The following is a 26,652-nucleotide window of genomic DNA, read 5'->3' as shown; positions in this document are numbered from 1 at the left end:
CACGTTTACTAAACCGTAATGAGATTGAGAGGGAATGGGAGAGAGAAGGAATGGGAGAGAGGAGGTGTCATTCCCGGAACACATGTTTACTTGTTATCAAGAATCGGAAACAATCTCCGGATTAATTCCCATGTATGTGTTTACTAACATGTAGGAATGAGATTCATTATAAGTTGTTACGAAAATGCCCTTATGAGAATCATTATAACAGTGTTGCTGCAGTTTAGCTATGTGCCCACAAGGGAATATCACAGAAAATAAGCTTCCTATTGAGAATGCAAGCACATACTTGCGGCACATATCAATAATTATATTAATCAACATTTGTAGTTTAAAGGCTTCAAAAGGACTGGAATTATAAAATCAAATGAGAAAATAATTACACAGACAAACATTTGCACAAATTGAGAAAAGATATACAATAGCAATTGTACTGCAACTATATTTATGCATAACTATATTTTACCTACATGACAGTAAAAATACACATGAATAACTGCATTAATGCATTATGCATGTGAATATGAATACTAATGAGAACTACATAGGCTAGTTGAGACTGGAGGGAACACAAAATACCTAAGAGAACTAAGCTAGATTGCTCAAGTTGTTCCATTACAAGTACATATGAACATCAAAATTGAAGCACACGAGTTTCTGCCATACATTTGGCACAATGGTCTCCTCCAAACTAGCACAGAAAACGATTGGTTTAATAGTAAGCATCCTCCTCATACCCTCTCGGGTGATACCAAGGTAATACAAGTACTTAACTAGGGGCTTCCATCTTTCTTCTATTACACAAACCATCAGCTGGGGCCTAAATGGTAGGAATTTCCCAACATCCTCAGTACTAAGGGCACATTCCTTCAAATAGTTCACCTGGAAAAAGAGTAGCAGCATCTCAGTGGATATTATGTACAAATCAGTATGCACTCAACTGAACATTCTCCTAAATCAACCGTAGAACACATATACACTCATCATTCTTTCAAAAAGCAGATATACCTCCATAGAACACAAATCCCAATTCACAATATACGTCTAGGATTATAAAGCCAGAAACTCAGAGACATTTTCTTGAAGTCATCAGCTATATAAGAATTTGCAAAATGAGGATGGCCACTCTTCTAGAAAATAAACAGAAGTACCTTCCATATATATGGGAAGATAACTATTCCTCATATACGACCTAAATAACTTAGTGTGCATTATAGATCATAATCTGAATATAAGTTCATCAAGTAAAATCAACTTTGAACAATTGGACATGAGTTTATCAATCATAATCTGACAATGATAAGAACAACCATAAAACACCAAACCACCCCATAATACACAAATTTTGCAATCGCATTTGATAAAATCAGAAGTCTCCAGTCTAAATCAGATCCGCAACCACAGCCTAACAAATCAATAAAAAGGGTCACTCAATTGCATCAACACCAGAACGAAAAACAAAAACCAAAACTAGAAATCTCAGCCATTATCTGACAAATAATAAACCTTGTACCAGAAAAAAAAAACGAGTACGAAGAGAAGAAGAGAAATATCATGAAAGAGGAAGAAAAATTACTAAAGAATAAGATGAAAAAGAGAAAAAGAGAGAGCTTACGGGGAAGAAGAGGAGGAGGAGGCAGACGAAGAAGAGAGGCGAAGATGATGGTCTTCATTTTAGGTTTTTAATTGAGGGCATTTTAGGATTATTGATAAATTGTGAGGATATTTTAGGGATGAAAGCTTGATTCAGCCTTTGTCCGGAATGAATACCTAGTCCGGAAGGCCCAATCGGATTGATTACTGAATTTTCTGATGGGACCCACGGCCTTTTCATTCCGGATGGGTTAGTAAACACATTTTTTGAAGGGAAACGGAATGATTCCTTGCTGAATCATTCCCGGGAAAGTAAACACGCCCTTATATGAAAGCGGCTTTTGACGAGTAGAAGTTCAATGACCTTCTCCAAAGATCATTTATTAAATTTTCTGACATATAAAAAATCAACTCTTAAACCTATTTAAAATAAATTTTTGAACAATTAATCGCTTAAATGTTTTTATTTTCACCATGAAATCGAATCGCTGTTAAATTATTAATCTCGGAAAATATTTCAAAAGTGATTAAAAATTTTCGGGATATTACATATATATATACAGTTTCTATCCAGAATGAAGTTTCACTCTGAAATTACAGAGTGAAGTTCCAATTTTGGCATACTTTTCGGTCAAATTTTTTCACCTTAAGCGATTCAATATTGAGGTATGCTATTCAAGATCATATCTACAAACTTTCATCCAATTTGACAATGTTTGAGCTTTTAAAATTGAGATTTACATGAACGGTTCACGTTGAATAGTTTTAATTCATTCATTGATTTAATCTAATTTCAATACCTTAACGATGTCTGAATTAAATGAAATTTTGTAGAGATGATCTTGAATAGCATACCTCAATATTGAATCACTTAAGGTGAAAAAATTGACCGAAAAGTGTGCCAAAATTGAAACTTCACTCTGTAATTTCAGAGTGAAGCTTCACTCTGAATAGAGACGGTATATATGTGTCATGTGTCCATAACCTGAAATATTCATATTTCTGTCAATAACCTAGTCCTTCTTAGAAAGATTCAACTTCGGCCACATCTTAAATTCACTCACTTGCAATCCAAATCTTGACAATGGGTTTCAACCAACTCTTGAATCCAGTAATACACTTTCCCTTCCCAGTGATTCAGGCATGTCTTTGAGCCCGGGTTGTGAAGAAGAAACTTCTGATATGTTACTTCCATTAACCAACGCTCAAGTACATAAGTGATATTCTTCTTGATGAAGACCTGGGAGGAAAGAACTGCGTGTTGCAGGACAGTTTGGCTCTCCAAGCTGCTGAAAAATCTTTCTACGATGTCCTTAATCCGAAGGATCATCCTTCACCCAACCAACTGCCTTACCAAAACTTTGAAAACTCTGATGATGTCCTTCGTTCTACGTTGCAGCAATCTTCTCTTGTCAAGTCCTTTTCAGATACTTAAGATACTCATTTAAGGGGCAAAGTCTTGGGAATTTTGGACAGGCTGGGGAAGCAAACAAGTTCCTTACAATTGAGAATGCTGATATCAATGACGAGGAGAGATACCAAACAAATGGATTAAAGGGAAAGAAGAACAGTCATAGAGAGGATGAACATTATCAAGAAGAAGGAAGAAGCAGCAAGAAGCCAGTTGTTTCTGCTGATGACTCAGAGCCTCAAGAAATATTCGATAAGGTGTTACTCAGTCAATGCGATCATCATCAGGAGTGGGAGTCCTGTACGCCTCATTGCTCTACCAAAAGGGAAGAAACAGAGTTGTTGCAGCAAATCAAACAGTCAAAAGGATCGAAAACAAATCGTTCTAAGCGGCAGAGTAAGGAAGAGGAAAGAATAAATTTGACCACAATGCTAAATCAATGTGCATAGGCCGTGGCAAGCTATGACAATGGACTTGCCAGTGAACTGCTCAAAAAGATAAGGCAACAGTCCTCCCCCCATGGTCATGCAGCTGAGAGATTAGCTCACTACTTTGCCAATGGCCTAGAGGCGCACCTTACTGGTGTCAGAACCCCCACATTTTCGCCTGATAGGAGCACTTTGTGCGACGTTCTTAACATATTTTTACCTCAATTTGTACTTTACTTAGCCCTTATTGTTGTACTATTGAGTCATTAAGTCGTAGTAAGAGTCTTGGGCGGTATTGGATGCATTTTTGTGCTTACATGAGTTTAAAACGCATAATTGGTCTAGAGTCCTAGTTTGACTAGGAATCCTTGTTAGGTTTTGAAACTAATTATCTCTTACTTATGATTTTATTTTCTTATTTTCAGATTTAATTGAAGAGATAATTAAAGAAAAAGAGATGGAGCCAAGTCATGCAAAAATTAAATAGAAGATGATCATTAAAGACATAAAACATGGCATGTTTTAGGGAATAAAACATGGCATGTTTTAGAGATTAAAGTATGGCATGTTTTAGGGAACAAAACATGGCATGATTTAAGAGATTAAAGCATTGCATTATAATATGAGGAAAGATGCAACTACCCTCATTCTTTCCTCTATATATACATGGCTTCATCTCTCAAATAAAATCACTTCTCATTAGCATTCAAGAGCCAAAACTCTACCAAAACACCACCATAAACTTCCCTCACAAATTAGCCAAGCCGTCCCCCCCAAAACCATCATCATCTCCACCGAGTTTCACCATTGAAGACACACCTCCAAGGTTCCCACAACGTGTGATTCTCGCAACTCATCTCCATGGCTTCGTCTATTTGTGTTAATCTACAATTCTTTGTCTATAAAGATTGTAAGTTGTTGTTTATGTGAAAATATTGGTTTTGTATTTGTTTTAAAATTTTCAGATTGTATTTGATATTTTTTTAGACTATGTCGAATCTATGTTCTTATAATTAATGAGTTTGTATTTCTATTGTTGTGTTCTAATCATCTTTCTCATACTTTTAGATAATTTTCAGATATGTGCATATGAATTTAGTGGTTAGATGCAATCCCTAAGATTGTGTTTGAGTGCTAGATTCATCAACCATATTGATACAAATCGAATCATGCCCTAAGTAGGTTCGGTTTGTGTTGATTAAAAGTGGTAAAAATTCTGGAAATTTGCATGTGAAACCATGGTGGGTGACGTCACACATGAAACATGTCTCCAACAAAGATTTGGTGCTTAAATGTAATCTTGTTTGATTTCTACTCTAAGTATTATTGAATTTGATTGCATGCAAATTTAGATTAGGCCCTAAGTCAATCTAAATGTTAATTGAAATCTTGCATGATTAGATGATTCCCTAAGGCTCTAATTGTATTGGTGTCTAAAAATTATGTAATTGGTCGAATTAGAATGCATGACAGGTTCGAACTTGTAATTATGTGGTGTAATGGTAAATTTGGTTTAAGTTTGTTAAAGAGAAATCGATCATGTAAATAGTAATTTAGGTTTTATTTTAGTAGTTAATAATCAATCTCCAACCCCCAATTATTTGTTAACACTAAAAGTTTAGAGTTCCCTTCAATTCCCCGAAAAGAACGATCACTGCTTATTCTATACTAACGATGATGTTTTACAGGGTTTATTATAGACGTTTTAACCAACGCTCTATCATTTTGGCGCCGTTGCCGGAGAATTGAGAAAATCTCAATTCTTTTAAGTGTTAATTTTGTACTATATTGTATATTTGTAAAAATAAATTCCTGTGAATAGTACGGTGAACAGTAACATTCAGTAAAAACAATTATTATTATTTTTTTACATCTAAAAAAAAAGTAAATCTGTAATTTTTTTTACTTTTTTTGTAAAGTGTAAAAATATAAAAATACTTATAAATTTTAAAAATAAAAAGTAAAAAAAAAAACTTTAACTTTGTAAAAATAAATTTTGTGTATAGTAAATAGTAAATTAAAAAATAAATGTATGTGAACAGTACTAGGTAACAGTAAAATACACACAGTAAAAATTAAACTTTTTTTTAAAATATATTTTTTTGTGATAAATGTTTTAATTTTGTTGTAGTATGCATATAGGATACTTGTTACACTTAGATAATTTTTAAGGAAACTAAATGTTTATTTATGCTTAGTTTATTGTAAGTTATAAAGTGAACGGAATAGGTAAAGTCCATTTTGTTAATATTAGCCTTAACCCTCCATTTGTACCTTGTTAAGGTCACTTGGGGTTAATGGCGGCTTTTATTAACACTTTGCGAGCAGTCTAACACACAAATTTATTCCGAGCTGAGTAAGGGGCATGCTCTTTTCATTACCCTAGTTCAAGGTTTACAAAATTAGATCTCAGAAGCTCATAGACTGACATACATCTCGGTGATGGAGTCGATAGTGAAAACATCATTTCGAGGGTGTAGCCTCCGTGGTGTCCAACAAATGAGTCCTGCCTTGCGACTATCTCTGAATCTAGCTATCTAGCCTTCTGAAATAAAAGAATGAGTTTGTGTCTAGACAACATACTTAGGCCGCATGTCCACCTCGCTTTATAATTTAGAAAATAAGTTTATATAAATAGATGTATATAGTTTCAAAAGAAAATGATATTCTAACTTTTAAGGTATATCGGATAAAGCAAGACCCTTACCTGGGGCTGTTTCAGTCCATTGCACAGTTAGCTTCTTTGTTCCACGTACCTTAAAATATTAGGATTGTGTGTGAATAAAATCAATTAGACTTAATAATATTTTACACTTGTAAATTTCGTAACATAAAAAATATATTAAAAAATTAAAAAAAAATAAAAAGAAAAAGAAAAAGAAAAAAATAATGAAGAATAAAAGAAAAAAATGATTAGAGGAAAGAAGTTCCAAGTGGGCCAGAAAGTTCTGTTATTCCATTAGAGGCTTATGTTATTTCCAGGGAAACTTCGTTCGCGTTGGGTTGGCCCATTTGTTGTTACTAACGTGTTTGCTCATGGTGCAGTTGAGATTAAAAGTGATAAAACAGGGCATACATTCAACGTGAATGAGCATCGACTTAAGCCCTACTATGAGCCATTTGAGGAGCACACGCATGAGGAGACAATTGTGAGAGATGTGCCTAAATGAGAATGAACATGAGAGAGTCTAGGCTGAGAGACTATAAAACTCAAGCGCTACATGGGAGACAACCCATTTCAACCGTATATGTGGAGGAGTCGTCTACGGGAGTTTGAATTTTCTAATCCCTTCACTCTTATGGTTGAATTGTATATGTGTTGATATGTGATCTTATTCTATGCTTGTGAATTACATTCTTACTATTGAGCTTACATTGAGGACAATGTAATTTTCTAAGTGTGGGTAGGGTTGCAAGTTCATTGATTGTTTGTGTCATGATATAAAAAAAAATCCGAAAATGAATTAAAAAAAATTATTGTTTTATTGAGTCTTAGGATGCCCCTAAAGTCTAGGATGCTTATGTCTCTAAATGCATAGATGATGGTTTTGCATTTCATACGAATTGAATTGTAAGTTTCATTGATAATGTGGATTTGGTATGAACATGTGAGATTTAGATTGATTGATTATGACATACATGTTTTGGTCAGTTTAAAGTCCATAACAACCTGTGAGTTTTTTAGCCTATATTTACTTTCTTCATGAGATGTAATTTGAAATTTCGTGGTTATTCATAAACCTCACTATTCTTTGCATATTCAATAACTATGTGTCATAGCTTTTAATGGACTCTAGAATTTACTAGAACTCACTTATGTGATTGTTGAAAATTTTAAGTCATAAAATGCTCTGATTTTGAAAATGATTTATGGATCATTTCTAGGAATACCACCACTTTAGCCAAACAATCATGTATCCCTATATGTGCCCTGTTTGGGACCCCTTAGTTGAACCACATTTGAGCCTACATTGAGCCTTTTATTCATCACATATTTTATCTCCATGCCTAGTATAGTTACATCTACCTTGTCCTATAGACTTAGCAGAATTCTTACTGAGATGATGTTGCGATGATGCATGAAATAAGTGTGGGGTGGAAGACATTTGAAAAAAAAATCAACAAGCTTTTAAGCAAGCATTGCCGAAAAAAAAACAAGAAAAAGAAAAAAAAAATGAATGATGAACTCGACAAGAAAAGAAAAAAAGTTATGTTGTCTTCCATTTGTGATTTGGAGTTAAGTTGTAATTGAAGGTCTAAAAATTTTAACTTGACTTTTGTCCATGTTCACTTTGTGGTTAGAATGATGATTATGCCCAACTTGTTATATTCGGCCCCTGATGGTGTGTGGTGTCATAAGGATGATGTTTACTCTGCTAAGTCTATAGGATTACCTTTGTAATTCCTTGATATTCCATACCTTTAGCTACACCTAAATATTTACCTTATTTAATGATCCTAATGATTCTTAAAATGAGCAAATCTTGGTTTGTGGAGATGATCACAAGAGTTGAGCATATGGTTTTGGTCCATTTGTGCACTTAGTTGTTAAATGAGGTTTTCCTATGTTATTCACAAAGTGCTTTCATTTGTTGAAATATGCAAGTTATTTGATGTCTTAATATCCTTTCTCTTCCATATACTTGTGTTTGAATGATAACCATGAATCTGAGTGAAAAGAAGAGAGTATACCTTGTGAGGAGGATTGGATTGACTAAACATGTTAAATGCTTATTGTCTCGTATCTGACTTATTCATACTATGAAGCATGTTTATGAAACTTAGAATTTATGTGCTTACATTCAAATGCTTAAACTTGAAAGCTATGTGTTTTGAGATTCTGAGGCAATCATTTAGGGGCAATAGTGACTTATTTAGTTTTATTTTGCTAAGGGACTAGCAAAAGCAAAGTGTGGGGTAGTTGATAAGAGCACTTTGTGCGATGTTCTTAACATGTTTTTACCTCAATTTGTACTTTACTTAGCCCTTATTGTTGTACTATTGAGTCATTAAGTCGTAGTAAGAGTCTTGGGCGGTATTGGATGCATTTTTGTGCTTACATGAGTTTAAAACGCATAATTGGTCTAGAGTCCTAGTTTGACTAGGAATCCTTGTTAGGTTTTGAAACTAATTATCTCTTACTTATGATTTTATTTTCTTATTTTCATATTTGATTGAAGAGATAATTAAAGAAAAAGAGATGGAGCCAAGTCATGTAAAAATTAAATAGAAGATGATCGTTAAAGACATAAAACATGGCATGTTTTAGAGAATAAAACATGGCATGTTTTAGGGATTAAAGTATGGCATGTTTTAGGGAACAAAACATGACATGATTTAAGGGATTAAAGCATTGCATTATAATATGAGGAAAGATGCAACTACCCTCATTCTTTCCTCTATATATACATGGCTTCATCTCTAAAATAAAATCACTTCTCATTAGCATTCAAGAGCCAAAACTCTATCAAAACACCACCATAAACTTCCCTCACAAATTAGCCAAGCCGTCCACCCCAAAACCATCATCATCTCCATCGAGTTTCACCATTGAAGACACACCTCCAAGGTTCCTACAACGTGTGATTCTCGCAACTCATCTCCATGGCTTCGTCTATTTGTGTTAATCTACAATTCTTTGTCTATGAAGATTGTAAGTTGTTGTTTATGTGGAAATATTGGTTTTGTATTTGTTTTAAAATTTTCAGATTGTATTTGATATTTTTTTGAGACTATGTCGAATCTATGTTCTTATAATTAATGAGTTTGTATTTCTATTGTTGTGTTCTAATCATCTTTCTCATACCTTTAGATAATTTTCAGATATGTGCATATGAATTTAGTAGTTGGATGCAATCCCTAAGATTGTGTTTGAGTGCTAGATTCATCAACCATATTGACACAAATCGAATCATGCTCTAAGTATGTTCGGTTTGTGTTGATTAAAAGTGGTAAAAATTCTGGAAATTTGCATGTGAAACCATGGTGGATGACGCCACACATGAAACATGTCTCCAACAAAGATTTGGTGCTTAAATGTAATCTTGTTTGATTTCTACTCTAAGTGTTATTGAATTCGATTGCATGCAAATTTAGATTAGGCCATAAGTTAATCTAAATGTTAATTGAAATCTTGCATGATTAGATGATCCCCTAAGACTCTAATCGTATTGGTGTCTAAAAAGTATGTAATTGGTCGAATTAGAATGCATGATAGGTTCGAACTTGTAATTATGTGGTGTAATGGTAAATTTGGTTTAAATTTGTTAAATAGAAGTCGATCATGTAAATAGTAATTTAGGTTTTATTTTAGTAGTTAATAATCAATCTCCAACCCCCAATTATTTGTTAACACTAAAAGTTTAGAGTTCCCTTCAATTCCCCAGAAAGAACGATCCCTGCTTATTCTATACTAACGATGATGTTTTACAGGATTTATTATAGACGTTTTAACCAACGCTCTATCATCGCTTCTCTTCAGTAGGCAGACATCAGCTGCTGAAATTCTACAAGCTTACGAGGTATATACTACTTCATGCCCTTTTAAGACAATAGCACAATTCCTTGCTAACAGAACTATCATGAAGCTATCAAAAAATGAAACCCGGGTTCACATTATTGATTTTGGTATTTCTTATGGTTTCCAATGGCCCTGCCTTATTCAACATCTGTCGAATAGACCTAACGCACCGCCTAAGTTGCATATCACAGGAATTGAGCTTCCACAACCTGATCTGTGACCTACAGAAACGGTTGAAGAGACAGGGCGTCGCCTAGCAAGGTATTGTGCAAAGTTCAATGTACCGTTTGAGTACAATGTCATTGCTAAAAAATGGGAAACTATGCAATGTGAGGATCTGAAAATCGACAGAAATGAGTTGGTAGTAGTGAACTGTCTGCACCGGTCAAGGCACGTACATGATGAGACAGTGATGGAGAACTCCCCGAGAGATGCTGTCCTGAAGTTGATCAAGAATATAAATCCGGTCCTTTTCATTCATGGGATTGTCAAATGGGACACACAATACTCCCTTCTTTGCCACACGGTTCAACGAGGCACTGCTGCACTACTATGCCATCTTCGATATATTTGAAGCAACCATTCCTCGTGATGAGAAGCTTCGGATGATGTTGGAGAGAGATTTTCATGGTAAAGACATAATGAACATCATAGCATGCGAGGGTGTAGAACGGTTCGAAAGCCCTGAGACTTACAAGAAGTGGCAGATCAGGAATGTAAGGGCTGCGTTGAAGCAGCTCCCATTGGACCAGGAACTGATGGCATAAGCGAAGATGTTGTCGAAGTTGATGGGTTATCATGAGAGTTTTAAAGTGGATAAATATGGGCATTGGATGCTGCAAGGATGGAAAGGAGGGATCATCACGGCCCTTTCAATTTGGAAAGCTGCCTAAGTTTTAGAATTTTATGCTGAATTACTGTGCCTTTTGTCATAGGAAAAAGACTTAATTGACAACTAATTAAGATTTTGGTCTCTTCTGTTCTTGAATTCTTTTTCAGTACTCTTTTAACCAGGGGAAGGACGGTGTGTACTGTATTATTTGCTTTTAATCATTCTCTAGGTAATCTTTCGTGGCAATATGAGGTGGCATGACTCTCATCACACTTGCAGAAAGAATAACAAATAGCAGCAACAGTCTGCAGGCAAAGCTAGAAAAGCTATACCATATACAACTCTACAACTAGCATTCTGCCATCATCCTCTTAAGTCACCATGAATCAAACTACTTTCAAACCATCCCCAAATCTGGTTTCCTTGACAAATTTTTATATTCAATTAAATCTATATCTGCTTGTATAGTACACAAAGTATAACAAAAGAATAGAATAAATAGAGTTTGAACAAGTATACAATGGCATAATTAATATGATGATATGTATAATAGGGAGACCAAGGAATACAAAAGCAATTCAGATAAATAAAAAGAAATGAATTCTAGACGTATAATTAGTATCGATTACCAGCGTATCCAATATCCAACATGGCTCCACTTCTGCACCCGAGTACAATTTTAGATAATTGACCGAGATTGTTGCTTGCAAAGAAGCAGAATTAGCAGATAGCCTGATATGAAGAGAATAAATCCTAAATCAAACTCTCAGTCATGGAGAGGAATAGACATATACCATCACTTCATTAAGCCGTGATCATAACACAAAAACAAACTTTATCCTAAAACAAAAGAAATAGCAATGTCAAACTCCTAGGTAGACTTCCAAAAAGAAAGAGCCATGATGATTCTTCCTTTCCAACCCTGCAGCATCCAATGTCCATCTTCATCCACTCTAAAATCATTGTGATAGCGCATTACTTTTGACATAGTCTTCACTTTCTTCAAAAGAGTCTGGTCTAATGGTAACTGCTTGAATCCAGCCCTCACATTCCTGACCTGCCACTGTCTGTATGTTTCAGGCCTTTCAACTCTTTCCACTCCCTCACATGCTACTACATTGACGACATCTCTACCATATATTGCTTGTTCAAACATAAACCTAAGTTCATCTTCACGAGAGACAGTCGCCTCAAACATATCAAACAGTGAATAGTAGTGGAGAAGTGCCTCTCTAAATCGTGTGAAGAACGGAGCATTGTGCGTACCATTACAAACACCATGAATGAAGAGGTCTGGACTAATATTCCTTATCAACTTAAGAACAGAATCTCTTGGACTACTCGCCATCACCGTCTCATCTGGTATGTTTTTTAAACGGTACAAACAATTGACCACATTCAACTCACTTCTGTCAATTTTGATGTCTTCAATCCGTATAGTTTCCCATTTCTGAGCAATCATATTGTACTCAAATGGGACAGCAAATCTCTTGGCATATTTTTCTAAGCGACGCCCGGTCTCTTCAACTCTTTCTGTAGGTCGCAAACCTGGTTGGGGAAGCTCAATTGCCGTGATACGAAGCTTAGGAGGTCCACCAGGTCTTTGGGACAGACATTGAATCAGGCAAGGCCATTGAAATCCATAAGAAATACCAAAATCAATAATGTGAAGCCTGGTTGCATTTTCTGAAAGTTTCATAATTGTTCTGTTGGCAAAGAAGTGTGACATCTTTATGAAAGGGCAAGCTGTGATATATACCCGGTATGCATTTAAGATTTCAGCAGCTGATATCTGCACACTTACAAGAGGCGAATATGATGGGGTTTTGGCACCAGCCAAGCGTGTCTGGAGGCCATCAGCAAAGTAATGAGCTAACCTCTGGGTTGCATCACCATGGGGTGTTGAGTGCTTCCTTATCTGCTTGAGTAGTTCATTTGCAGTTTGCTGATCAAAGTTCGCCACTGCTTGTGCACACTGAGTAAGCATTGTGCACAAATCCACCACTTCACCTATGTTACTCTGACGCTTTGCCTTCAATCCTTTAGATTGCTTGTTACGCTGCAACTTGCCATCTCCTTCAGTTTTCAATGAATCATAATCAGCACAAAGTTCAGAATCATAATTCTCACTAGGACCAAGCAAAACCTTGTCAAACATTTCTTGTGGCTCAAAGTCGTCCCCTTTACCAGCTGACTGCTTGCTGCTTCTCTCTTCTTCTGGAAAATGACTATCCTCCCTTTGATGATTCTTCTTTCCCCTTGTTTCATTTGTTGAGTTGTAGCCATCAACCCCTGACTCAGATCCCACTGAACCTTGAGGCATCAGTTGAAACCTCTCTGAGTCAAACATATCAAGTTTCGTATTCGAAAGAAACTTGCTTGCTTTCCCCACCCCTCCAAATTCCCCAAGACTTTGCATCTTAGGAAATGAATCAGAAACCATAAGGGTACTCGAGAAAGACTCAAAAACAGAAGATTGGACTGGAGAGAATGCTGGATCCCAGACCCAATCAGTCTCAACAGCATAAGAGCAATTGCGATTACTGCTTTGAGAACTCTGTGGGAAATCATCATCAGAGCTCTCAAAGCTTTGCTGCACAGAACTAGAGGATCGGTTGGGAAAAGGAGGATCCTTCTGAACAAGGACATCATAGAAAGACTTCTCAGCAGCTTGGAGGGCTAAACAGTCCTGCATCATGCAGGGTTTACCCTCTAAGTCTTCTTCTAGAAGAATATCACTAATGTACTTGAGTACAGGATTGTTGAAGTCATTGATATCAACACCATCTACCTCAGAACTCTCATTATTTGAATCACTAGAAAGGTGAGATTTGGATGCAAGAAAAACAGGATTAGAGGATTCATGAATTTCTTTGAACCCATTTGCAAGATTCGAATTTGGATAGACAGAAACTGGGACATGGTCTAATTTGAACCCTGGAACAGAATATCTTTGAAGGGTATCCATAGGAACAACTAATCTATCAAGATCCGGTCAGAATCTCTATATTTCAAGAAACCCAACTCTGATATGAAAGTTCGACACTAAATATTGAAGCTTTAAAAGAAATAAGAGCAAAACTTCAAATACCCAGATAGAGACTTGAGTAGAATCATCAAACCGGTTATTTGCAAGAATGAAAAGACAATGAACACACAGAAAAGCTCAAACTCTAAGAAAGGTTGCAGATAACTTTCTTTGCCTCCGAGTAAAATGGGAGTGGCTCGAGGTTTGACTTATGTATTCAATTCTTATCAAGAAGAAGAGAAGCTGGGAGAAGAAGCACAAACTTTCTTAGCAATGAAGCTTCTGGGAAAGTCTAAAAAGTTCAAACAAGTCGGCCACAACCATTGAACTATTCATACACAAATCATACGAAATCGCAGGCCAATCAGTTTTTGACATCAAGGTGGAGTGACGAGAACCGGAACATAAAGATGATCTGCCACGCAAAATTAACGGGTCCACTTAACGGACTGATTAATTAAATTGCTTTCAGTTTTGTCACTTTGTGTATTTGTTTTTTTTTTGGTTATTAACTTGGTGTATTTGTTGCTGTTTTCACAAATGAAACTTAGTACAACAAAACAGAAACAACCTATCTACCGCAGTGATTATAAAAATAACAGAGCATTTGCCAACAAATTAGTGTGTTTTCCATAAGCTAATACCTTGATAACAAGCTCAATATAACCCCATCCCTGCATATGACATAGATGAACAATATTGACCAAAAAAAAAGACAGATGAACAATTAGATATTAAAAATGAAGTTATGCATTATACCGTGAAACAGTAGCATACACTCATTTCTTACATGAAAAATTACACGAAAGATTTGAGAATCAAACAAAACAATGAAAAAAAGAGATTGTGAAAATCTTACTCAACTTTCCAAAAGGAAAGGGCCAAGAGGACTCTCCCTCTCCATCCCTGCAACATCCACTTTTCATCTTCATGAATACTAAAGTCATTGTGATAGCCTATTGATTTAGAAACAGTCTTCACCTTTTCCAAAAGCTCCTGGTCTAATGGCACCTGCTTGAATCCAGCCCTCACATTCCTTGCCTGCCATTTCTGATATGTTTCAGGCCTTTCAACTATTTCTAATCCCTCACAAGCCACTACATTCATTATCTCTCTACCGGCTCCTGTTCTTTCGTAAAAATGTCGTTGTTTATCCTCACCAGACATTGTGGCCTCAGTGATATCAAAGTATGCATTGTAGTAAGAGATGGCTTGTTTGAAACGTGTGAGAAAGAATGATGAATTGTGCGCCCCATTGACAACCCCATGGATGAATACCTCTGGATTGATTTTCCTGATCAACTTTAGGACATCATCTCTTGGACTGTTTCCCATCATTGTCATCTCAGGAACGTGCCTTAACCGGTGTAGACAGTTCACCACAATCAGCTTATTTCTGTTTATTTTAAGATCATCAAATCTTATAGTTTCCCATCTCTGAGCAATGGCATGGAACTCAAATGGGACACCAAATCTTGCAGAAAACTTTGCCAAGTGACGACCAGTTTCCTCAACCCTCTCTGTGGGTCTAAAACCTGGTTGCGGAAGCTCAATCGCTGTGATACGAAGCTTAGGTGGTCCGCCATGTCTCTCCGAAAGCCATTGGATAAGAGATGGCCATTGGAAACCATATGAAATACCAAAATCAATAATGTGAATACTTGTTGCTTTTTTTGCAAGTTTCATAATTGTCATATTGGCAAAGAATTGTGGAAGGGTCCTGATAGGAACTGCAGTGATAAACGTATGGAGACCTTTCAATACTTCAACAGTTGATATTTGCGGACCTACAATATAAGAATGCAATGGGGCTCTAGTACCAGCCAAGCGTACCTGGAGGCCATTCGCAAAATAGTGAGCTAGTCTTTGGGTTGCATCACCATAGGGAGACGAGTGTTGTCTGATCTGCTTTAGTAGTTCACTAGCATTTTGTTGGTCATAACTTACAATAGCTTGCGCGCATTGAATTAACATTGTGCGCAAATCTACTACTTTCTCCTCTTTACTTTGTCTCTTTGAACGCGCCAGCTTAGATCCTTTTGAGTGTCTACTTCCCTCGTTAGAAGACTCATGATGAGAACTAGAATTGGCGGATTTCAAATTCACATTTTGATAGAGCATTGTCTTATCAAACATTTCTTGCTGCTCAGAGTCGTCAGCAGAGTATGCAACTGAGTGAACTGCCTGCTTGTTGCTTCTCCATTCTTCTAGACAATGATCATCCGGTCTTTGACGATCTTTCTTTGCCTCTGATCCATTTTCTGAGTTGTACCCGTCACTTTGCTGCTCATACACCGAAGTTGATCCTATATGTCTTTGAGGACCCTGGGGCATTGGTTGGAACCTCTTTGCCTTAAGGATTTTAAAATTTTCATGCCAGTTGTTGTCTTCCTCCACTCTTCCAGAATTCCCAAGACTTTGTAGCTTTGAAAGTGAATCGGAAATCAAAGAGGTATCCGGCTGACACTCAACAAGAGAATACTGGACATCAGCAACCCCATAACTCTTGCCATAAATAACGCCACGTTCACTGCTGAGAATACAAGGATTGTAATCATCCGGGTTCTGACAGCTTTGGTGTAGTACTGTAGAATCCTTTTGATTGAGGACATCATAGAAAGATTTCTCAGTAGATTGGAGGGCGAAATAGTCGTGCAATATACAGGGCTTATCCTCAATATCTTCTTCAAAAAGAATATCACTTACATACCTGAGAACCGGATTGTTGCAGTCATAATTGTCACCAGCATACTCGTCTGAGGCCGGGTTCAAAGTTGTACAACCATCACTAGGGAGGTCTAAGTTGGTTGGAATGAAAAGGGGGTGGATGAGTTCATTATTTCCTTCATCTGAATAAGAATTGCTTGAAATTGAGCCCAGATCAAATTGGAAAGATTCCATGGGAACAGAAAATCTGTGGAGAAGATAATGGAGAGTAATGATCAGAGACACTTACTGGATCATATGCCTTGCCAGTAATCAACTCATCAAGACCCCTGTTTCTCAGAAGGCATCAAATCTTGAATTACAAGGATGTCAGTCTCCACCTTCCCCCTAAACAACTCCAAGACCAAAACTGAAGGCCACTTATCAAGATGACTGATGATATTATTAACTAGGAATGAAATGCACCGGAACAAATGAGCAGAATTTCTCAACGCGTGATTATGATTTTCTACCTTTCTGGTATTGACTAAAGATTTAGGGGTTCGTTTACACGTTAGTTTGTTTGGAGTTTGGACTAACTAAAGCCATGCCAAATGTCTGATCCATACTATATGCTATTCAAGTAGTACGTGTATGACGTTTGCCAAAAAACAAAAATAGCACTGCAAATGGATGTGGACGTTGAGATTACATCATTTTATCTAATATTATATAAATCTGTGTTTGTTTCAGGATGAGATAATTGTGTATTATTGAATGATATGGGGGCCTATATATAGGCATTACAAAACCACAATCCCGTAGGATTCGGAGTCCTAATCTATTACGGAGATGTTAATCTATCTCCTAATAGGAAACCTATTAGGCTAAGACACACATAAGGGTAGAATAGTAATTCTCCCGGAACACTCCCCCTTGTGTCGCATGCCTAGGTTGCATGGTGCACATATCGTTGCCTCGGTAAAAACCTTGTCAAGCAAAACAAAAACCTCTTGGGTAAAACAAAAGCTTGATCGAAGGGAAAAAGAGCACAACGCACCGTCTACATTTGATAGCATCATGTGAGGTAGACTCCCCCTGAAGTCTACGAAACAACTCCCCCTGATTAGTGCCATAATCATGGAGTACAAAGAACAACGTATACAACGTTCATTACATGCTTCTCAAACGTAGTCTTGGGCTAATGATTAATCATTAATCTAGCCACACATCCTTAGATCATCCATGCTATACTTAGCCAAACTTAGATCTTAGGAAACAAGATTGCATAACAACTCAAAACAAGAGTTTGCAATGACCTTCACTCACTTAAACGGCCATAACTTCTTCGTCAAAATAGGTATCAGCGAACCGTAAAATGTTCTGAAAAGTAGACACCCGTGTCTTTCCAGTGACATAAGGTTCACAACCTCATCCGATCGGAGCAGTTCACAATGCTCTGTCGAAGTTGACTGACTTGCAAATTTCTGGACAGGACTGTCCTACTTTGCTAAAACGGCCATAACTCACTCAATATGATATATATGAATGAATGGTTGATGTCCATGGAAAGTATACACATAGGCCTTTCCAACGGTACCAATTTCACCATATTTCATCGAGCGAGCTGTCTTGTAGGTCTCGTTAAAGTTGACCTACGAAACTGGACAGATTCTGATTTGTCACATTTAATGTGTCTTTCGCGAAAAGAATGGGGGAATGGACCAATGAAGGACTGATTTTGGTCCAAGACGGAACCGTACGCATCCTCTACGCTACCAGTGTCGACTGCTACACCAAGGCGTACGTTGATGTTGCTAGAGCTGCTGGCGGCGTTGGTGTGGATATGATTTGTGTTGGTTCACTGAGTGTAGAACTAAACCCATGTCAAAGAAGCAATGCAAGTCCAATGACAATGCATAGGCGCATAGCTAATCACGTCATAATGAAAGCAATAGTGTCCCAACAACACTAACATGTATGAATGTATAGCTCATTGAATCTCTTCATCATCTATACTTAGACGGAATAGAGAATCAAGAATTAGCTTCATATGAACACATATGGGTATGAGTTCTTGCAACCGATTGTACTACGTTCTCTCGAACGTCGCAATCTGATTACATAAGCTCTCCGTGGTCTAGAGGCATTTAAAGTCCCTCGGGCACTCTCATATCTGCGTCAAGATCCCTTTACAGATATTCTATGACCACTATCATATGCTGCAAATCAGTTTTCATGGACACTACTACTGATCAAGTAGCGGAAAGCAATTATGTCCATAACGAGAGAATATAACTCATCGTAGTCAATACTAGGATAATGAGACAATCTTTGCGCCATAAGTCCTGCATATATCGCATGACTTCATCTTTCTCATTACACTTACGAACAACGACCAACATAACAAGTCTAGTTCAGTCTGTATTGATTCTTTCCACTTCGGTCAAGTTGCTCATCGTTGATGTTTTACAACGGAATAAGAGCATAAGCGAATACATCATCAATCATGGGAGATCAATACATTAAACACACGCGCGCGTTGTATACGATCAATTCGTGAGAGTTCTATTCTTCTCTAATATCAACAAAATGAGTCTGTAGCGTCCCACAGAAACTTAGTTGATACACATGTTTAGAGGATATCTCTTGATGATGGGCGAAATACTTGTGCCTACGCACTTCGCTTCTTTCTAGATTTGATTCTAGAGAATAATGGTCTCCCCCTCATCTAGGCAGGAGCCAAGACCGAAGCTATGACCCTTACTAGTCCATCTTTGCGTTTGCCGCCCTTGTTTTGTGGTGCAATGCCACGGGTGCCGACAACACCACAGCGTACGATGGTGCCATCGCCGGCTTCCTTCCCACTGTCAGAGATGGTGCCAACGGTGCTAGGACCAGGTCATATGAAATTCTCTCATATTTTGAGAGTCCCAACCTTACCGGCACATCACAGCATTTATGTGCGATCTCGTCACTTTCGCAATATCGGTAAAGTCATTGAGCATCGAATCTTTGACTTTCTGGAGGTCGATAATGCGTTGCACATTTACTCACTTTGAGTAGTGCGGGATCTTAATAAGACATAGTGCCACACCACGTCAATTCCTGGCGTTAAAACCAGAATGGGAGCATTCCATATCTCCCCCTAACGACGGGAAGTATGTCTCATCAAAGAGACCGTCTGCTAATATCGCAGGATAGAGATCAACGGTTGTAGATTGGAAATAGCGGACAAGTGTTGGTGATTCATAAATCATAACCAACCAGAATACTTAATCGTTTCAAGTAGACCCATTGAGATAACTACAATAGAGGCACATAAACAACTTTAACCAAATAGGCGTTAGTGAAAAGAACGTTGGGACCGTATCCAGTGACCATCTGGTACGCACTAAACGCTTGGCAAGTTGTGGGTCTGAAACGAATAAGTGTCGCTGCATGCAACATCATTACATATCCCCATGCAAAAATCGGCAGGTTAGTACCCATAACCAAGTCCGAGCTCTGCTAGATCGTGCGGTGAATGAACATGAGGAATAATATGTTCAACGACGATCCTAGTAGATATGCAAAACGAAATCATCAAAGTCGTGGAGGTGAACTCTCCAATGGTATCCATTCAAATAGATTTGAGAGGATAGGAAGGGTGGTGAGCCCTTAGTATGATGATCATAGCTAAAAACTTTAGCGAATGCAGCGTTTCTTGTGGAAAGCAAAGCGACGTGTGACCAACGCGTCGATGCTCTTAACCTATGCCATAAAAATACCGAAAAATGTCCGTATTCGGTTGGATAGGGTCCACTAATGTCACCTTAAATACTTTGTAAGAATGGAATGTTCTCGGTTGGAGCCTTAGCAAATAAGGACTTCCTTGAAATCTAGCAAAAGAACAAGCTTTGCAAAATGAGCGATTGGCATCAGAGATTGTCATGGAGGCATTAGAAGACACGGGAGGCATCACAAGCTCCTGTGAAGGAGGGGATGCCGCCACCGACGGCCTTAATGCCATGGAGCCGCCGAAATAGGCAGGCTCGGCCTCACCGTGTGGAGCATGGGTGAGGTGGTCCTCCAATCGCTTCGTGAACATGAAAAATAGATGATAATGTGAATTTCAAAGAACTCGAATCATCATATCTTGTTCAAAATGACCAAAAAAACGATCATGTCAAAACCGAGAAGACAGTAAAACCGAACCCATGATTCAAAGAATCTTGAGTTACATAAAGCTACTGCTGCAGGCAAGCAAAACGATATCTACAGGCTAACAAAGCTACTGTCGAAGCTTGAAAAAGATACTGTCAATGAAATTTGACAGATTTATTCCTCTCCATTCTTAACACAAATATCAAGATGAAAATCCATCATTGGCATGTATGGCCTTTAAAACTTAGCAAGGCACGAAGATATAGAACACAATCTCCGCACGAGATCCGTAAAACAACTACCTGCGCCGTAGGACAGTGTGGGTGGTTACGCAATTAGCAAGACACTCGATTTCACGGCGGGACATTCTCAAAATGAAGATTAAGAGAGTCAACGACGCGGTGAACTTCTCTACACAATACGCCGTAGGATATTGTAAGAGAGGGGATTGAAACAAATGGCAATCCCATCGAATGTATCACATGGCAATAGAACTACATTCTTCAACTCAAGAGTTGGAAAAACATGGTATTTGAGCAGTTGAATACCAAACAATTTGGGTGGTAAAAACCATCCAATTGGTGCGGGTGGTCACCAATAATAATAAAATCATTTGAGCTATGAAACGACTTGGAGAAAACCGGAAAATTGACCGGAAAACCATGTCAAATTAACTCAAAACCGGGTGAATTTTGGACTAGGAAAACATGGCAGCAAGAACTGCTGAGATATGCCGGAAAAATGACGAGAAACGACGAAAAAAAAACGTCAGAAAAACTCGTCGGAAGCCGGCGGCACCGATTGCCGGAAATCCGGCCGGCGGTGGCCGGACCTGGCCGGTATGGAGGCCGTAACTTCAGGTCCGACAGGGAACGCCGTCCGGAACCGGATGGCGGTGCCGGAAACGCCGGAAAATGGCCGGAAGGCAGCGAATACGCCGGTAAAACGCCGGAAAACGTTCCGGAAACGCCGGAACAGTAACCGGAAAAAACGACGTCAATTTTGACGTTCCGAGGTCCTTTTTCCAAATTTCAAAGTCCAAAATCACAATGTAGTGCTATTGGGGTCCCATGTAACCCAAAAGCGGCCAATTTAAAAACCACGTGAGTTGCAACGTTGACCATGCATGCTAAGCCAAGGCAAATAAAATTCTCACGAGTGAATCTTGTAAACAAGAAATACGAGAGATTGTATAGAATATGCCAATATTTAATACAACACAAACAAGCTTCCAATTCCAATAGACGACTTAAGCTAAAGTCGAGCAATAATCATGGCAATGCCAACGTCATACTTGAAAAATAGTAAGCAGAAAACATAGTCAAAATAGATTGACTAATCAAAAGTCCGTAGCAACAAAATCTTGCATATCGGATTGGGGGGAGCCTTAGCCTGAGGCTCAAAAAATGTGCTTACTTGAGAATGGAAGAATGTTACGTTTCCATCTCCAAAATTCCCTCCAGAAATAGATACAGGTGCCAAAAATGGCATGTGTTTCTTTGATGTGGAGTATACATCATCAACTCTGATAATACAACGTCATAGACGTTCATTAAATCACTTTTAAGTGTGTCCCATAGAATTCTTTATTTTTGGGATCTGTTGTCAGCAAATAGTGCTGCATCAGAGTAATGAATCAACTCAAATAAATGAGTACGTAGACCTTGGGATTATCGTTTATAGACATGAGTTTAAGAAACTCAAACATTCAAATAACAGTCGCGATGACGACGCATCCATAAGAAACGAGGGTTGTATAGGTTTCGAATAATCGAAACTATTCAAGTATGTAACCGGAATTAGAAGGGTTGTGATGTATATGGTCACAAAATAATCGATGCATATCGGCGATTCTCATGATCGCACCCAAAACAGCGGTGCACTCAGGCGACCACACGAAATCGATATCTTCCTTTTTAAATAATAACGTGACTCCCCCAGGACCGTCACACAAAAAAACGTCGACCAAGAGGGGAATCATATCCCTCTTTGGTCTCATCGGCGTTATAAGAAAGGCCGGAAAAGAAGACATGAAAAAAAGGCTAATAGCGCCCGATAATTTATATATATATCTTCAAAAGCAGCAACTTTAAGAAAAACATACTTGTTGGTCTGCCAAATAGACCGCATATAAGTAAATTGCTCTGCAAATCGATCGTCATGCATGAAGTTGCTTGTTGAATTCCTTTTCGATCTTCGTCCGATGACATAAAAATCTTGGGAGGATACGATCAGAATCGTATGTAGATGGCAAAAGTATCGTCCATCTCGGCATGAATGTCATCACCATAGTACGACGAGTAATCACTTTTCCTATGCAAGCACGCGAAACAGAGTTAGAAAACGAAAACGTGCAAATAAATGATTTAATAAGCAATAGGAAAAGAAAAAGGAAAAAAAAGAAATAGTTTAAAGGCCCAAAAGGGTAGAGAAGACGGGAGTAGCTTCTCTTGAGCGAAGAGTTTGCTTGTGCAGTTCGCGTTCATTGCGTATATATGCGGGAGGAGCAATTTTGAATCCTCTGATGCGGGGTTTGTCGGGGCAAAAAGATGTTTTTGCGGAGCGAATGCGGAGGATACCCTGCGGGGCTGCGGAGGCTGCAGGGTCTGCAGGGTCTGCAGGGGGGGGTCGCAGGGGCTGCAGGGCAGGGCAGCGTGCGGGGCTGCGAGGGCAGCGTGCAGGGGCAGCGCGCGGGGCTGCGGGGGCAGCGTGCAGGGGCAGCGCGCGGGGCTGCGGGGGCAGCGTGCAGGGGCTGCGGGAGGTGCGCCGGCGAGGAGATGCCGGAGCTTGGAATCGACGGCGGCCGGCGGAGGAGAGAGAGAGAGAAAAAAAAAATAGGGCTCTAAAAGTTCAGGGTTTTTAGAGCAACGTGCTGATAACGTGTTTCAGGATGAGATAATTGTGTATTATTGAATGATATGGGGGCCTATATATAGGCATTACAAAACCACAATCCCGTAGGATTCAGAGTCCTAATCTATTACGGAGATGCTAATCTATCTCCTAACAGGAAACCTATTAGGCTAAGACACACATAAGGGTAGAATAGTAATTCTCCCGGAACAGTGTTTTATTTTTAAGAAAAATGAATAACTTCATTAGTCATCAAGCCAATAACGACCAATTAATGCTAGGTCCAGTAAGAACAAGTTCCAATACAACGTACAAGAACGATCTCATTATTTATAACAACTACAAAATAAAATAAATAAATCAAAGTTCGAATCAAACAACTAAAAAAAACTCAAAACTGAAAAGCAATAACTACACAGAGAAAGTTAGGACTTAACACAAAGATCTTTAGGCATGCGACCCAAAGTGTACCTTTCGGATCCAAATGTCAATTGAAACCCTAACTCTCAAGTGTAGGGATCCGGAGTTCCAAACAAAATCGGATTACCCCGTGCCATTGGTACCGCCTTCATCCTCCGGGGCAGGAACATGAACCTCCACCCCAATTGGATCACCTACATGGCTACATCTAGTTCATTGGCCTCCACAGTACCTCGCTTCTTCGGAGATTTGCGGGCAATTCTAATTGAGTTATCTGATCCCACCACAAACCTAAGTCCGCCGGCAGACCCATGGTCTCAACCCATAACCAAACAAAGTCCAATGAGACTGGCATCAGATCGGAGAAGCCTCCTCCCTTCTTCACCCTCATGAGATCACACCGAGGTGGCAGAAAACCTTTCTCCAGAAGACGGAGAAAACCTTTCTCCAGAAGACGGAGAAAACCAAGTTCTACTAGTTCATCCTCCTTCTGCAGAGGCAACTTTGATGCCAACCTCACAGTCATGGATGCAACTGAGGCTATCAAAAGTGCCATAGAAGTCGCGCCGCACAACTTAAAACCCTAGAGAACCTTAACCCTAGAGAGAGAGGGAGAGAGAGAGAGAGAGAAGGGCGCTGCAGTATCCAAAGTTATCTAAATCTGCATATTAATACACTGCATGCAAATCCTATGCAACAGAGAAGGCCTTATTAAATGAGTTTTAACGGAAGCAAAAACTCGTGAGTAAATATATCAATAACATTTGTGAGAATTTTTAAATACACACCCATAAACTCTTGATGCACACCCCTATCATTCAATAATTCAAATAACATTTTGCATGCATGTTGAATGACCAAAATAGGTACATGTAATAATTCAGAAAATTTAAAATAAATTAAATTATCAAAACTAAGAAATTATTTTTAGAAACAATTAAGTGGGAGATTCAAAAAATCAATTCATTCCTTAATTTTCACCGAAAAAAAGATCATTTCTATTTTTAGAGTCCCAAACAAGGTAATTCATGAAAAATAATTATGATTTTTCATCCTTCATTAGATTTCATCTTCATACATTCTTAACAAAGAAATGTTCATCTTCTTCAAACAATGAATTCATTCATTTCTCTTATATATATATATATACAAATATTCTTCATGTTGATTATCATTTTTATGGTTAAAGAATTTGAAAAAAAAATAATTGCAATATATAATAATTTGTAAGAACAAACAAGAATCGATATGAACATCTATACGATGTTAATATATATATATATGTATTAATATACTAATCACTGTAAAAAGTAACCTTATATATCCAAATAATGACGTATTTTGTGATTTTTTTAATTCAAGGGTATTTTAGGTATTTTATGTGGTGTATTTAGTAAACATATTAGAATGAGAATTGAAATAGGTGGTGTATTAAGTATGAATGTGTATTAAGAAATTTGAGTTGTGTATTTAAAATCTCTCAACATTTGTCCCATACTTATTTCTCACTAACGTTAACTCTATCTTGCAATAATAAATTTATATTTTCGGATTATTTTTTTAAAAAGTGTAAACCAATCTTTAATTCTTTTTTTTAATACATGATTTCAAAGCCTATTACTGACCAATACCATTTGGTATAACGACACTACTTTTCCCTCTATGTAGGAGGTCATGAGTTCGAAAAATATTCGTTGTAATATTTAAGTTTTTTGTTAGACAAAAAAAAAGCATGTTATTAATCCACACTAAACAAGATTTCAAAGCCGATATCCTTATAAAAAAAACACACCAAGTGAAAGCACATTAGATGCAGCTAAATAAGATTTTAAAGCCGATATTCCTACCAAATAAAAGACATCCATTTCATATGAAAGCACATTAGATACATCTACATATTATACAAAGATACAAGCTGCAATAAGAGTTATAAATATATATAAAAAGAAAACAACAAGAACTGAAGCTCCCATTTTTGCACTTAGACATCCTCTAGCGACTTTGATCAGAAATTGCATTTTCTTGAGCAGTGACGGATTCATTCATGGGCAAGCCTAGGCAATTGCCTAGGCTCGGTTCTTGACTCTAGGCTTAGAGTGCAGAGTTTTTCTTGAAAAAAGCCATGTAAAAAGGGCAAAATCCGGTGAATGTTAGAAAAAGAAGACGACTTGCAAAAACAGTTTTTTTTTCCTTTCTGCAACCCAAAACAAATGTCGTGCTTCTTGTTAATTGAGCCATATAACGACGTCGAGATGCAAGTTGTCCGCATGACTCGTCAACTCCTCAAATCAATATCAATCAAGTCTAATAGACCAATAGTCTAACAAGGTTTCTCTATGTCTTGATTTCCAAAGAGCCAGACCCCAAAACTAAGTTGAAAAGGGTTCTTCCAAAGTTGAAAAAGGTTCTCCCATCTCCTCCAAACAGGCGTACACAATGATTTTTGTTGAATTTTCTGAAGTAAGTTCTTGATTCAATAAATTTATTCATATGTCTAAAATTTAATTGTTTTTAAGCGTTGGTTATTTGAGTGTTTAATCTTAATGTAAATTAGTTTTCCTGAGATGCTTTGTCAAAAAATTTGATTGAATTTATTGAATATTTTTATAATTTAAACATGTAAACAATAAATTCTAAATTGTTATTATAGCAATTGTTGATTACTAAACTTTTCTTGAGTTCGTTGAATTGATTGTATATTTTTGTTATCGTCTCGTTACTGATTGAAAAGTTATACTCTAATTTTTTCAATTAATGAGTTGGATCCTATTTTCA

At 37.7% G+C, this 26,652-nt stretch overlaps 2 protein-coding genes and 1 long non-coding RNA gene across 4 annotated transcripts in view; all 3 read right to left on the bottom strand.

The window, feature by feature from the left end:
• Window positions 1-404: 404 nt before the first annotated feature.
• Window positions 405-1,701, bottom strand: LOC126786841 (uncharacterized). Its single transcript, XR_007671224.1, has 2 exons — window positions 1,616-1,701; window positions 405-882 (listed from the first exon to the last, which is right to left on the bottom strand). It is a non-coding gene; the product is annotated as an uncharacterized LOC126786841 (long non-coding RNA).
• Window positions 1,702-11,298: 9,597 nt separating this feature from the next.
• The window catches only part of LOC126786825 (scarecrow-like protein 14), a 51,718-nt gene continuing 36,364 nt past the window's right edge, over window positions 11,299-26,652 (bottom strand). Inside the window, exon 2 of one of the 2 annotated variants that reach the window (XM_050512778.1) lies at window positions 11,299-11,944. In XM_050512778.1, coding sequence (XP_050368735.1) covers window positions 11,656-11,944 — 289 coding nt within the window. In that variant the 3' untranslated portion in view covers window positions 11,299-11,655. Of the gene's footprint in view, window positions 14,167-26,652 lie in introns of those variants that run through there. The other variant, XM_050512777.1, reaches the window with a different exon arrangement.
• On the bottom strand, window positions 14,540-16,899 carry LOC126786826 (scarecrow-like protein 30). The gene has a single exon (XM_050512779.1). It carries the CDS (start codon window positions 16,711-16,713, stop codon window positions 14,668-14,670), a length of 2,046 nt encoding a protein of 681 aa, XP_050368736.1. The 5' UTR covers window positions 16,714-16,899; the 3' UTR covers window positions 14,540-14,667.

The sequence above is a fragment of the Argentina anserina genome, chromosome 3 (assembly GCF_933775445.1).
Source record: "Argentina anserina chromosome 3, drPotAnse1.1, whole genome shotgun sequence".
Classification (NCBI taxonomy): Eukaryota; Viridiplantae; Streptophyta; class Magnoliopsida; order Rosales; family Rosaceae; genus Argentina; species Argentina anserina.
Note: the sequence above shows the minus strand (reverse complement) of the source record. Positions and strands in the feature narration are given on the sequence as shown.

Excerpts from the sequence above, each read along its gene's own strand:
- LOC126786826 (XM_050512779.1), bottom strand. The coding sequence starts at position 16,713 with ATGGAATCTTTCCAATTTGATCTGGGCTCAATTTCAAGCAATTCTTAT.